Source organism: Castor canadensis, chromosome 2, assembly GCF_047511655.1.
Source record: "Castor canadensis chromosome 2, mCasCan1.hap1v2, whole genome shotgun sequence".
NCBI lineage: Eukaryota > Metazoa > Chordata > Mammalia > Rodentia > Castoridae > Castor > Castor canadensis.
Window position 1 is genome coordinate 165,629,062 of NC_133387.1, and position 14,044 is coordinate 165,643,105.

Here is a 14,044-nt window from a genome sequence, read left to right on the forward strand (position 1 = left end):
CTGAGGAGAAACATAGAGAGGGAATAGGACTCCCAAGGTACCTATGCGGGTTCGGATGTCGTCAGGGATCCCAAGACACAGGTCCTTCCAGTACCATTTGTCCAGTACTACTTCTTGTGCAGGACAAAGAACATTCGTAGAAAAATCCCAGTAGAGGAGTCAATGGGAATGACTGCCAAATGGCATCACTGCATCACAGCAATATGGGGTTTCATGATACAATGGAGGCTTTGTCCATGGAACAAAGGCAACTTGGGTGACAAAGATTATGAGGAATAGAAAGAAAAACACTCACATTCATACACATATGGGAGGATTCAGGGAAATATTAGTCCCACAACCTACACACCTGGAGCCTGGCAGAAGCTCCCCAGTCGGAAGGCCACATTGTCTGCACAGAGAAGGCCACTGACTGCCCTGTGTCCTCTAGAGCAGGTGTGTATCAGGTTGGTGGAGATTCTGGTGAATGGCAAGCCCCACTCACCCAGTCAGAAGGTGTGGCCAGCCACAAGCCCTTCTAGGTTCTCCCAGCAGTATCTCTAGGGACAGCTCAAGGACTTTGAAGCCACTTCAGTCTTCACTGCTGTTCATGACCAAAATGTCAGGGTTCTGACCTCTCACCTTTCCCAGCCATCTTGTCAGTCTAGATCAATCCTGCTTCAGAGGAAATCATGATGAACACAGGAGCTTCTATCCCCAGAGCAGAGCAGCCTCCTTTGTCTGAGGGAGAAGTTTTCGCAACACCCTTTGTCGAACTGTATTTCAATTCCATAAGCCTCCTTAAAAACCCTACTATACCCCAGGAATGCGCCAAACCTAAGTGGAATGGTGCTCCTCTCCTACCTGTGTCTGCTGATCACTTTACTATCTAATTAATACATTGTAGAGCTCTGAGAACCAAGATAAGGGGCAGTTTGCACCAAGTCTTGAAGGATGAAGTGGCAGGAATCACAGGAACACTGAGTAGGAGATGGGGGATGCCAATGGTCTATGTGGCCGGTATGTCCTCTGGGGTTTCTCCTGGGATGCCAAGCCACGTGGTCCTCAGCCAACAAGTGACCCATGTGTGTGTTTGTTAAGAAAGCATAGGACCACAAACAGTGTGCATGCCTTCAGAGAAGGTTCATTTGTTCCTCTCTGTCACCATCCTCATGGCCTCCCTCCAGCTGGCCTGCTCATGGACCTGACTACCTGTACACTTCTTGCTGCTGCTCCTGGCTTGCTGATGGGGAGTGAGGGGCTCACGCATCTGTGGCCTGTTCCTGCCACATCTGTTCCTGCTCAGACATGCTCCCCCGGCCCCACTTTTGCCAAGAAGGCCCATCATTTAATACCATGGTGTGGAAAGTACAGTTCACTGTTGACAAAGAGAAAGAGAAGATGGAGAAGGCAAAGAAGAAGGAAGGGGAGAAGAGGAGGGGGGGGGAAGAGAAAGACACAGGTAGCTGAGAGAAGTGCAGAGAGAGAGAGAGAGAGAAAGAGGAAGTACTGCAGGTCCTAGCCATCTGCTGCTGCATGGCTCCTGAGGGGTCAGCCCAGAGTTCTGAGGTTGGGCCGCGGAGAGGGTCCTCTTTATTCCTGAGCTGGGTACCTGCTCCTATCACAGGGCATCAAATTCTGGTGGCCCCAAACCTAGACTTAATCTTCAAAGGGGCTTCAGGCCCCCCAGTATGAAATACCATGGCTTCCACCAGGCTCCCAGAGTGGAACACTTTCCTTTGTCATTTTTGGTGCCATTTCTTTGATCACTTATTTTTGATGGGTACTTTGTCACAATCTCTGGTGACCTGCAGATTTTTTCCAAGGCCTCAGCTTCTCATACAGCTGATTCTTGGCTCTTCTCATAGGGCTTTGAGACATATGTCAACTCTGCCAAGTTGCAGCTATGCCCAGCCCAGCATGGGCTATAGAGAAGGTGGGGGCCCTGCTAGGCTCTACCAGACTCAGAGTTAGCATCGATTCAGCCCTGTTCTCTTTGAGTGCAGAGTTAATAAGGCCAATGCAAGCAGGAGCCATGGATGATCCCCTGAATTTGTAGGTAATTTAGATGGAAGGAGACAGGTGCACTGGGCCTCCATAAATAAATTTTACAGCAATGGGGTGGGTAGGAAGGATAGAAACCAGATAGCACCCCAGGGAGTCTAGGGGTGGAGCCAGCCTTTCAGGCTGATTATGCCTCTGCCCTAGGGGGATGGAAATGGTCCCTTTGCCAGCATAAAGTTGCTGAGAGTGAAGCTTACCTAGAAAGGCAAGAGGCCAAGAACCACCCAAGCAAATTCTTGAGATGAACTGCTGTGGAGAAATTCCTCGTGCTTTTTTCATAGAGAGGAGCAGGAGTGGCATGGAAGGGTCAGAAGAATGATGAGAAGGGAGGGGCAGAGTGTGGAGTGCTGAAGTGAGGAAGGAATGAGGAGGAAGGAGAGGGAGAGGGGCAGTGGGCTGTGTCCTTTGTTCTGTGGAGCCTCCAGGGCCCAACCTATCAACATGTACTAAATCAAAATTTAGAGTCTTGCAGGGCAGGAGCTAAGGCCAGGCTTAGGACCTCACTGCCACTCACTGGGCCATGTCATAGTAACTTCAGCCCACCTCTTCCACCTCTAAGAGGGAACCTCCCATACACAAACAATGGGAGCAGCAAAGGTGGATGGGATGGAGAAGGGATAGGGCAACTGGCTTAGGCACCCTCCCTCCTTTCCTGTCCCCTTGAGTCTCCCCATTATTTTTTTTTTCCTTACTATGGGAGACTGAAGTCTCCCATCCAGGTAGCCAGTGAGCCAGTGGAGGAAGGTATGTCCAGACCAGCCATGTTATTCCCAGCAACCTCAAATGTGCATGTAATGAGGCCCACAAAAAATTCTGACGGCAAGATTTTTTTCCCCTAGTTTTTCCCATTTTTAAAATTCTGTTTAAAACCCAAGAGCTTAGTTTTTCCCAAAGGGATGAGGATGGAGCCAAGGCCAGAAGGGCACTTTTAGGGTGTCTTCTGCCGTCTCACAGTGAGGCGTCTTCATGGGAGAGCATAATGGGAAACTCAGTTTAATGGCCTACAAATAAGAAATCTGAAACAATTAAAATTCATTCCTAATTAATTGGATTCTTTTTTCTTCTCTCATTACCAACAATTGCAGTCAGACGACAAGACTTTAAAAACAAAAGCAGCTTGCAGCCCCCACTTCAGCCAGGTGCCACCCAGAAGGAACTGGAGTGATTTTCTACAGCTTTGCCTCAAACCCCGCTCCTTTCTCCAGATCACTTCCTGACCCTCCCCAAGCAGACAGGCGACACAATCTTCAGAAGCAAAGACCCTTTAAGTCATGGAGTCACGGATGAGTTTATTACCCCAACATTGCAGAGTACTTTTTTTATAGTTTTTAATTCTGGTTTATTTACTCTCCTGATGAACCGTTTCAGCAACCACATTTCTCATTACCGATGCAGCCGTCTCCACTTGGTTTGGAATCACGTCCTCCTCCCTCTGCTCCTCCTTGCCTTCTGGGGCTGTGACCCAAATTCCAAGTGACAGAAAGCAGCAGGAGATGACAGAACCTCAGAAGAAAAATGTGAGCATGGAGCCAGGAGGCAGGAGGCAGGAGACCCAGGGACTTGCTCTACCTGGGCTGCGAGCTGCATGACATTGTTGGCCAACCTTGTACCTCTGTGCAACAAGAGAGCTGCCTTAATGCCGCCCATATGCCTTCCAGCTCTGCATCCTTAACACTACATTAAAAAAGAAGAAATTGTGGATGACATCCATGGAACTAGTCATAGATGCCACGTAATGCTCATAAATGGTTTTATTAGCCACACACCCAGCATCAGCATTTCTTAGACAGGAGACAGAAAAGGAACTTTCCCAAACACAAGGTGCCACATGTAAGCCTGGCTGACTCCACAGTCTTATCTTTTAACCACTATTTCCTCTCAGGTTTGAACTCTGACCCACCTTTTACTATGCTCAAGTTTCAAGTTGTGTGTACAACCTCAGCCTTTCTCTTTCTTTCTTTTTTGTGGGTAGAACGTTCTTGTAGAACCTTTCACCTCACCTGGGTCTAAATGAGCCAGAGTGGATGACTCTGATTGACCCAACTAGAAGGTAAGCTACTCTACACAGCATATGGAAGCAGGGAATAGTCCCTTTCTTCCTACTGTAAAATGAAGGGACCATGGCTGGTTTGCCCAAGGATCAGCCCCTTATAATCAGAGCTGATGCCCTATGTTCCCACCACCAATGGAGTCTCCCGGGGACAGGAGTTCTCCCTGAGACTTTATTTTATTATTATTATTTTTGTCTGAGATGCCTCATAATAACTGGGATAGATTTCTCAGGAAACCAAATAATGGGATGCATTTCCAGCCTGGCTTTATAATTAATGTTTGCATCATTTATCTTTCGTGGAAAGATTATTCTGACTAACGAGGTTCTGGGCCACTAATTCATTACACTGCCTTGTCACTTCCTGCTCCTTCTTATTACCCAGAAATAGACTCATTAGTCAGAGTTCAATGACAGGGAGAAATTGTGTTCGTTAATTTAATTCTCTCACTCACTTCTGGGCCAGTGTTTGTCCGAAATTGGGGATGAGAAGGGGTAAAAATTAGTCATCTTCAGTCTTGACTTCAGTCTCATTATACCTTCCACCTCACCCCTGTTCAACAAGAAAAGGGCCAGAAGGGCTCCAAGTGGAGCCACATGGGTGCTGCCCTTTTTCAACTCAAAGCTGTAAGTGGTGGGTGAAGGAACATAGTCGAGGGACTTAGGGACTTGTAACATATAATAGGTTTTAACTTTTTTTATCCTCAGCTCTTAATTGGTAGTATGCTGTGGTATGAATGTGTTCCCAAAGTTCATGTGTGCACTTGATCTCCAGAGCAACAGTTTGGGAGTTGGACCATTAAGCATTGAAGGAGTGGTGAAAAGGAATTTTAAAAAGTACTGAAAAGGATGAGTTTGTCCCCCATAAAAATGCATTCATGCACAAACATGCATGTGTGAGATGCAAAGTGTTCTCCACGTCCCAAGCACTGGAAGGTAAGGTGATGTATATATACATATATACATATATATATGTATATATATATATAGTCTAGGCTCCGGATGGAGTTAACCTAGATATGAGTTCCAGTCCTGACTCTTCTTCACGTGTGCATTGCATGACCTTTCATAAGACACTTAATCTCCCATGGCTGCGTTTCTCATCACCAATAGGAATGGAAAAGTCTCCCTCTCCTTATTATGAAGATCAAGCTGCACAAGGCAGTAGCAGCCATCTGTACCATGTGCTGCAGCTAGGACTATGAAGAATTTAGAGAAAAGGGGCCTTGGAATTAACACATCAAAACCCGGGCAGTGGGAAGATGGGATGTCTCTGCGTATCAATTCTGGCAGCACCGTGCAATCACCTGGATGCCTAGACCCACTCAGATCATTTCAGTTGGAATCTTTAAGCATAAGGCAAGGACGTCAGTGTATTTAAAAGCTGCCTGTGGGAAAGATCAGGAGAATTGCTATTAAAGAAAAAAAAGCTGCCTACCGTTATAAGGTGGGGTCAGGACAGACAAATACTCAAGTCTTGGGGTCTCCAGTGAGCTTAGGAACATTGATCAGTTACAAGGTAACCTAGCTGGGTGCCGTCTTCCAGGACTACCCAGGGAAACAGGCTCAGAGACATTTCAACCCTGGGCTGTCCCTGTTCAGAAGAAGGGGACACTGAGTACTCATTTCCTCCTGTGGGCAGGGTCATTTCCCTGGGTTCTTTCTTGACTAGGATCATTACGTACATTGTTCCAGGATCTGGGAAGCCCACTGGGAGCAAAAACAGAGTCATCACCTATTGTGAACCGGAAGCTAGTCTCTTGGGGAGTTGGAACCACATCACCAGTGAATGCTTAAATACAGAGCCAAACAAATGCTCATGGGCTGATTGAGCCTGGGGATAAGGAAGGCTTTCCCAAGGAAGCCTCTTGGGTTGAAGAGGGTACACAGGGTAGCCCAGATACAGAAGGAACAGAAGTGGTTTCTAAGTAGTGTGACCAAAAAACAGTACCAAATCTGTGTGGCTGGAGGGAGGACAGCACAGAGAACAGAGAAGCTGGACAGCAAGCCTCCCGGCAGTGTTTCCTAGACTACCCTGTGCAGGATCTGTGTCCTTCTCTTTCAGGGCAAAGGGTAGATCTTATGCTGCAGAATTTTAAGTAGGACAAAGATATGCATGGTGAGATAGATTAAGTCATACCTGAAGCCCACTTACTTCCCAGCACTGTGATATTAAGGGCCAACACCAAGGCATGTGACAAGGGACCACTTCATCTCTGTGAGGTTCTTTAGCCCCATGGTCAGTATCTTATGAAAATTGTGGTAGCTCCAGACTCCAGTGGATAGGGACGAGTTCTCAGCTCTATTGGGACAGGAAAAATCAAGGAATCTGTGCTCTAGATCTTTATCCACCAAGGAATTGATCAGTAACTCAGTTTCTAGAAGTGTTGATAGCATTAACCACTGGGAAGGAATATCCTCCTCCATGATAAATGAGTCCATTAGAACTGTAGGATGTCCATCTTCCTTTTCTGTGTAACTTTATCACCAGAAGACTGGCCATATATCTGTACTGATTCTGTCCAGTATGGATGGAGAGGCTGAGGACACAATAAGGATGTCACTAGAGCTTTTGGCATTTAACCAGCTTCTGACTGGAGATCATAGACTTCTTTAATCTTAGGATGTGAGAACCAGATATGTTTGCTAAACAAGTTTCTTCATTTTGGTATTTGCCATCAGGGAGGGCTAGATAGAGTCAGGGCTCCCTGTTGGAGAAAGCCAGAATGGGGAAGGACAAATGACACCCCCCACACATACCCCTTCAGTATCTTATGTGTTTGCAGAAGATTACGTGTATGTTCGTGACTGATAATCTTATCATGCAGAGGTGAACCATTGCACATACATCATTAGCACTGGCCACAGTTGGCCATCACTAGTAATCTCTTGTGATAAAGAAGCACTCTCCAATGCAAGGAGGGAGTCAGGACCAGGGGCCGGATGGGGAAGCTTTGTGAGGATTGTGGATTTCCTTGAAATCCAAGGTGGTCCTTCTGCCAAGAAGGTCTCACTCAGATCCTTGACCCATTGGTTGAGAAATTCAACAGTCCTGGGGATGGAGTCCTGAGAACAAATGTATTATCTTCAATTCCCAGGAAAAGAAAAGGTCAGATTAAATAACATAACCTTGGTGATTATTTAGCACCATGCCTAACATATACCACATAATACAATATTACATTTACTATTGATATTTATTTTTATAACTTTTAAAAGAAAAAGCAAGAGTTAGACAACTCAATCTTGAGTATGATGTGACTTAAAATATTTATGATTTATTATCTCAATTTTAAAATCAACAGTGAGAACTATATTATACCCATTGTAAAGATAAGGAAGCCGAGTATCAAAATGGTGACTTCCCAAAGATCAAGCAAAATATGGCAGAGCAGGGATTTGACTTGTAAGGCTGCCCAGCCTCTTGGGCTGAGTCTTGATGAGCTCATCTGTGATTGCATTCATCTTCTAGAACTGCCATTCAAAATATCATAGACTGAGTAGGTTACATGACAGAAATTTATTTCTTCACAATTCTTGAAGGTAGAAGCCCCAGATTTAGGTGTCTGCAAGGTTGGTTTCTTTCAGCTGTTCTCCCTGGATTGTGCATGGCTGCCTTCTCTGTGTGTCTTTCTTGGCCTTTCCTCTTCATATCCTATTCTCTTCCTTTAAGGACACCAGTCATTGGGTCAGGGTGAAGCTGTATGTCCTTTGCTTAACTAATGACCATTTTAAGGGTCTTGCCTTCAAATACAGCTACATTCTGAAGTCCTGGTGGTTAGAATTTTAGCATAAAAATTCTGGAAGGACATAGTTTAACTTACAACAGTGACCACGGAGTTTGGATAAAGCTCTTTATCCATTACTTGCCATGGGAATCTCTACTTGGCTTTTCACATTACATCAGTTACTCTACCCCAGATATCTTTCTCCCTGCCATACAAAAAAGTTTTCTCTGAATGGCTGGAAAAATGTCAGGATTAAGAGAACTCTCTCCAGAGAGGAGGTATGGAAAGGATAGGTAAGACAAGGCAGCTGCTCCAGTTGTCAATCTTTAGCAAAGATCCCTTATTAATTTCCCTGAGGGACAGAATGGAAGGGGTGAATGTCACTGACAGACACAGGAAGCATTTAGAGGGAATTTTTGTTATAGGTCATCCTGTACCCACCGAAGGTCTGCAAGAAGCATTTGCATGAGTTCTGTCTTACTGCTAAATGGATTCATGAAGATCATCCGTTTCAGGAGTTCAAGGTCATCCACACATAAGGATCTGTTGATTGGTCCTAGTCCCTTTTGTTAACTTCTCTGAGCCACAACCTTCTCTTATTTCTGTCTGACATTAAAGGATCGTTAACAGAAAGACAAGGGTAGCTTTTAAATGTTGCTGGAAAAAGAAAATGTTGAAATCCAAAAGAATGATGAAAGGGAACAGTAGACATCTTACCAACTGCATTCTATAACCTTTTGACTTTGGGGATAATGAACTATATTTCAAATGTATTTGGTTTGTTTTGCTAAAATTATCAAGTTAATCCATAGGAAGAAGAGACAGGGTAACAGAAACATGTGGTAAGCATATTTGATTGGTACCTGGCAGTTGGGGGTAGACAGCTGGAGAGAGGGGGAATTTAATTTCCTGGGGCCCACACGTTTCTGAGTGATTGGCAGGCTAATTTTGCTCTCCACTAGGCCTGGTATTGAAAGGAAGTGAAGATTCAGAAAGCTGCCAAGAACTGTTCCTTGCTTTGGCAAAAATTCTAGACTTCATCAGAGAAATCAAGAACTGCATTTAGGGATTTGGAAGGCCAGGCCGAGAGGAATTTTCCAGGTAGTGATAATGGTTACAAGTCATTGAACATCCTTTCAAAGGTTGTATTTTCTATTTGCTCTCTGATTAAGCTTATGAAGAATTATACTTGATATGCCTTTGCCATCATGTAAAAGACTCAGTAATAAGTTGCCTGAAGATGCAGTGAATTAATGACAGATAAAGACATCTGAGTCTGGGTCCAGTTATCTTTTATCTATTTGTACTGGATCCCCTAGAGCTCTGTTCAGAGAATACCTATGTAGCCAAGAGTTTGGATGATCTACAGAACCAGAAAAAAAGAAAGATTACTGTGGTTTAAAGACTTTCCTTCCTCATTACTCTACAATTCTAGATGTCTAGATAGTCCATAACCAGTTCAAAGCATGAATATTATAGTCAAACAGTCACAAGTTCAAATTCATTCTTAAAGGTCAGGTGACCTTGGGTAAATTATCTCATCTCCTTAAGCCTTGATTTCCTTGTTTGTAAAAACAGGACAATAAAACTGATCTCATAGGATTGTGTGTGTGTGTTTGTGTGTGTGTGTGTGTGTATCTTTGTGTGTGGTGGGTAACAAAGTGTCTGAAACCTAGTCGGGGTGGGTCTTAAAGAAATGTAACAAAATTCTGCTTGCACATCATAGTATTGCAGCAGTGAAGCAGGATTTGCAAGGGGTACCACAAGCCTTAGCTTGTTGTGGGAAGATGACATATTTCTTTATTTTGGTCTCTTCTAGAAGTTCCTGCATACATTCCTCTCAAGGTCACTGCTGCCTTCTAAAACCCAGAGAGGCCAGAACCTAAGAATGACAAACTTCATCAGACAGCCAGGCCCTCAGTCCAGTGGGGGATTGGTACAAACAGACATAGTGATCAAGGAACGTCACAGGGACCTGAACTGGAGAGAAGAATGGAGAAAGATCAATGCTGGACCCAGAATCATGAACTGTGCCAACCTGGGGTACTGAATCTGGGAAGATGGTCGGATCGATGGATTCCAAGGATTCCAGATGAATGGATTTCAGCAATGCTGAAAAGTTAAATAGAGTCTTGGGCGAGGTGTTTGGAGTGAAGGGACAGATGAAACAGAACCAATTCTGAGAGGACACATCTGATTCTGAAAAATGTCTTGGCTTCTTGTCACCTTTCAAAGACAAAATCACAGCTCTGTGATTATGCATCTAAAAATAAACATGCACATGTGAGAGCATGTGCAAGTGTCTGTGCACAGATGGGTGTGTGTGTAAACTCTGCCCCTGTCCTCATATTCCACAAGCACGGTAATGCTGGGGACGTGTTGTTTACGAGGTAGGTGCAAATAGAATTCTATTCTCATGGTTCTGAGAATTGTGCTTTAAAAATATTCAAATATATCCCATGTACTTCTATGCTCTTTAGAGATTTTTCTTGTAATATTAACATATACTCTATTACCTCCTTATTAATAGGAAATTCTGAGACATTGACTTCATCCATCATAATAAGCTGAGACTCCTGTCTCCTGCCTTAGGGCTGACAAGGCAGGCTATGGTGTCCAAAGGACCCCAAAGAGCAGACTTCCCTTTCTCCATCCTCCCAACTCTCACCCTATGCAGAAATGGCAGAATATCAGGCAAGGAATTATGCTACAACCCTTATTCTGTGTATATATTTTTTAAACTCTGAATTTTCCCACTAAGTCAAGGATTTAATCAACCTTGATTGTGACAAAGAAGATACAGAGAGCCTGTGGATATGAACCCCATCTTCAAATCAGCCTACCAGGCACAATACTGGTTACAAGGTTTCTTCATTTTCAAAGCAGGGTAAGGCAGAGCCCCTGCATGGGTTGGGATCCAGTTTAAATTTCCCCATCATGCAACAAGAATATCAAGACTTTCTAAGTATGCCCATAGCCAGGAAAACATAGCACAATTCACAGTGTCTTTTAGAAAAAATATGACAAAATACCATGGGGTTGGGATAGGCCATCAAGAAAAGAGATGTTCCATAATTTTCCATACACAATGACACTTTTCCCAGTTTCCCAGCTGGGTTTCAGACTATTTTTTTTTCTTTCTGTCGATAACAAGGAAAGGATTTAAGAGTATCTGTGTATTTCAATTTTAGAAATGGTAATAAACACTTTTAATAACAAATTCCTGGCTCAGTTGTAGAGTACTTGCTTAGCATGCATAAGGCCCCTAATTCAATCTCCTCCACCTACAAAGAACAAAAAAATTATTTTCCCAAATTCTCATATTTTTACTTTTTCCTAAAATTTCCAAGGTCTACAAATGTGTCCCTTTTCAGATTGTTTCCTTTGAGGTCTTTGATATATATTGAAGTTGTTTGTTCAGTTCTTTCTTTCCTACCAACCCATCCTCCCTTAATTGGGCATCAGATAGGACTGCATATTTTAGATATTTTTAATTGAATTGAGTTTTATGTTCTCATTCTAGATTTATAGACTATTAAATAGGATGTCTTACATTTTTCTCTCAAAGAAAATAAAGAATCAGTGTGGGACAGAGCCACCAGTCAATTATATCAGTGAATCATCGACAAAGAAACTTATCCCCTTCAATCTTAGGAGAAAGCAATTGGGTTCCACAACAGTGGAAAATTCCCACTGGCCTGGAACGTCACTGTGCCTTTTGTGAGTGACTGAGAAGAGGTCCAGAGATTATAATGACAAATTAGCCTGCAGGTATATTAGGAACAACTGTGCTCCATGCTAAAGAGAAAATCAGAGGTGTTTCAGCTTTGGTGATCAAGTGGGGATAGAAAATACATTGGCAGTAATGAAATAGACCTTAAAATTAAGTAAACAACTCTTATAAAGCAGCTCTCGGTTTCCCCACATCCTCCTTTTTGTACAGAAATCTCTATACCATTTACAAGCCTTTCATAGCAGACACTTCAGTCTTCCAAGTTCCTAATTTTCCACATTGTTACCTGACCTTTCTCTGGCACCTGTGCACAGCAGAGTCTTGGGACACATAGTCCCTAAGCATTCCCACTTGCAACTGCACTAGGAAACTATCTCCTCAAACAACCCAGCCAGCCTGCTACCGGTCCCTTTCAAAGAGCAAAGAGATGGCCATCACAAACACCATAGCCATGACCTTGAACTCCAGTCCTGGAGAAAGGAATTGCCACTGGTTCTAGGGGAAAGGCCCCCGTAGTCTGTGCAAAAAAACAAAGAATGGAGTGGGCACCTACCTGTGCTGACCCTCGACTTCCACCTCTTCCCACCTTCCCCGTTTCTTTTTCCACTCATTTTTTTCCACTTTAAAAACATCCAACTTTGCCTTGGGGATGAGCAGAATGAAATGTCACTTACCTATAAAAAGAGAGACAGAAGAAAAGACACGCATCACATTACACACAAGTTCTTTGAAATCAAGGCCAGCTTCTGACTTTGAAACTGTAACAATGAATGAATATTATTTTTTCTTCCTACCTTTCTATATTTAATGAAACTCAGGATTTTGCAAGACACCCGCCTTCCTTCGTGGAAGAAAGGTCAGAAGGAAGCCAGGGGGGGATGAACAGACTGCAGCAATCAAGGATGACTCTCAGATGGACTTGGGCACTGAGGTTGTGGCCTGTCTCTTTTCTCACAGGCAGAGAAAAGGCGGCAGAGACCCAGGGTCAAGGCTGGCATAGCTACTCAGGAGGAGAGGGGCAGACAGCTCCCCACAGGCAGGGTGACCTTCCGTCTGGTGGCTCTGGAACTTTTTCAAGTCATTGAGACTCTGGGTCTTTCTTGTGTCTTCTCCTTCTCCCTTACCCCGCCTCTTCATTCAGCTTCAAATGAACTCACCCAAGGTCTCTATTCTCCTGTCTGTCAGGGAGCATCCATACTGCTCACCTTCAGAGATGCTTGTCCCCAAATGCTTATTATTGCAAGGCTCAAAGGCCAGTGTACCACCTGTATGGGCTATATTGTTCAGTCCCCTGCCTCAGGCAGGATCCAATCTGGGCCATACAAGATCCAGGAGAACGTTTTTCTGAGACCATTATTCCCCTCCTTCTAAGGACACTGAGTGCACATCTTGCCTGGCTTCTGGTCCCCAAAGCGCCCTTTTTTCACAAAGCAAGTTCCCCACAGCTCTGACTCAGTTTTCCTCAGCGGCAGGAAACATGGACTCTGCGCCTTCTATTTTCAAGAGTTACCCCCTCACCTCACCCCACCACGTATGCTTCTGTATTTCAAAATAGATTTCAGTGGCTGGCCAGGATCTTGTTGTTGTATCTAAATAACTCAATTCTACTTAGCATCTTCCTAGAAATTTCGGGCTTCTACCTTCTCTCACCTTCTCTAAGACCCTTGGCCCAGGGCTGAGTCCTGAGCAGAAAAGTGACCACTAGCCCCCTCAGTCAGTGATGATTCTGCATTCCCTAGAGTTTTCCACTCACCATGCTCTGCCAAGCAGGCAATTCTCACCACGTATGTTTGGGAAATGTGGCATCTCTTTTTCCTCCGGGAGATTTACAACCATGTTTGTGTATCAAGGACTTGGAAGAGGATTAAGGTGAAGAACTAGGCTTAAGCTTTTCCCAAAATTATTTGACACAGAAAAATTCCTTCCTACACATAAACTTAAACACTTTACTTCTGAAAACCGGTTTTGTTTCATTGTTCTTGTTATAGATATCAAATTAAAAATAATTGATTTGGTTTTATCATAGGTCATGACCAGAAGACTCTGAAGTTAATGTCTGGCCCTACATACCCAAAAGGAAAAGTGGGCTGGGAATTTTCCAAATCAGAATCAGGGATCAGGGTTGACTCTAATCTTCACCTAATATGAGAAGCCAGGGCTTCACCCCCTGCAGCTTCCTCCTTTATAAGGAGGGAGAGTCCACAAACCCTGTTTAAACCAGTAAGATGTTATAATACTGCAGCAATCCTTGAATGTGCTTGGTAAAGTTTAAAGTGCAAATAAGTCGAAGTGCTTGATGTGACCAAGCTGTCTTTGGGACCATATTCATTGACAAAGGGAGTGCTTGGCCTCTGTGGCCCCTGGGAACTGGAGAAAGGTGTGTAGTTTTTTTCCCCCAGCTAAGGAGGAATCAGAAGCTCCTGTGCCTATGTTACTTCCCTCACTAGGACCCCAAGGGACGACACTGATCTCATAGGTCATTTTCCATTT

At 44.0% G+C, this 14,044-nt stretch overlaps 1 protein-coding gene across 5 annotated transcripts in view; it reads right to left on the reverse strand.

Annotated features, from left to right (window-relative positions):
• The window catches only part of LOC109676529 (neurotrimin), a 926,115-nt gene that overhangs the window by 644,031 nt on the left and 268,040 nt on the right, over positions 1–14,044 (reverse strand). The window contains exon 2 of one of the 5 annotated variants that reach the window (XM_074066323.1): positions 12,108–12,228. The exons of the other annotated variants lie outside the window; for them this stretch is intronic. Coding sequence (XP_073922424.1) covers positions 12,108–12,186 — 79 coding nt within the window. The 5' untranslated portion in view covers positions 12,187–12,228. The remainder of the gene's footprint in view (positions 1–12,107; positions 12,229–14,044) is intronic. 5 annotated transcript variants of the gene reach the window in all.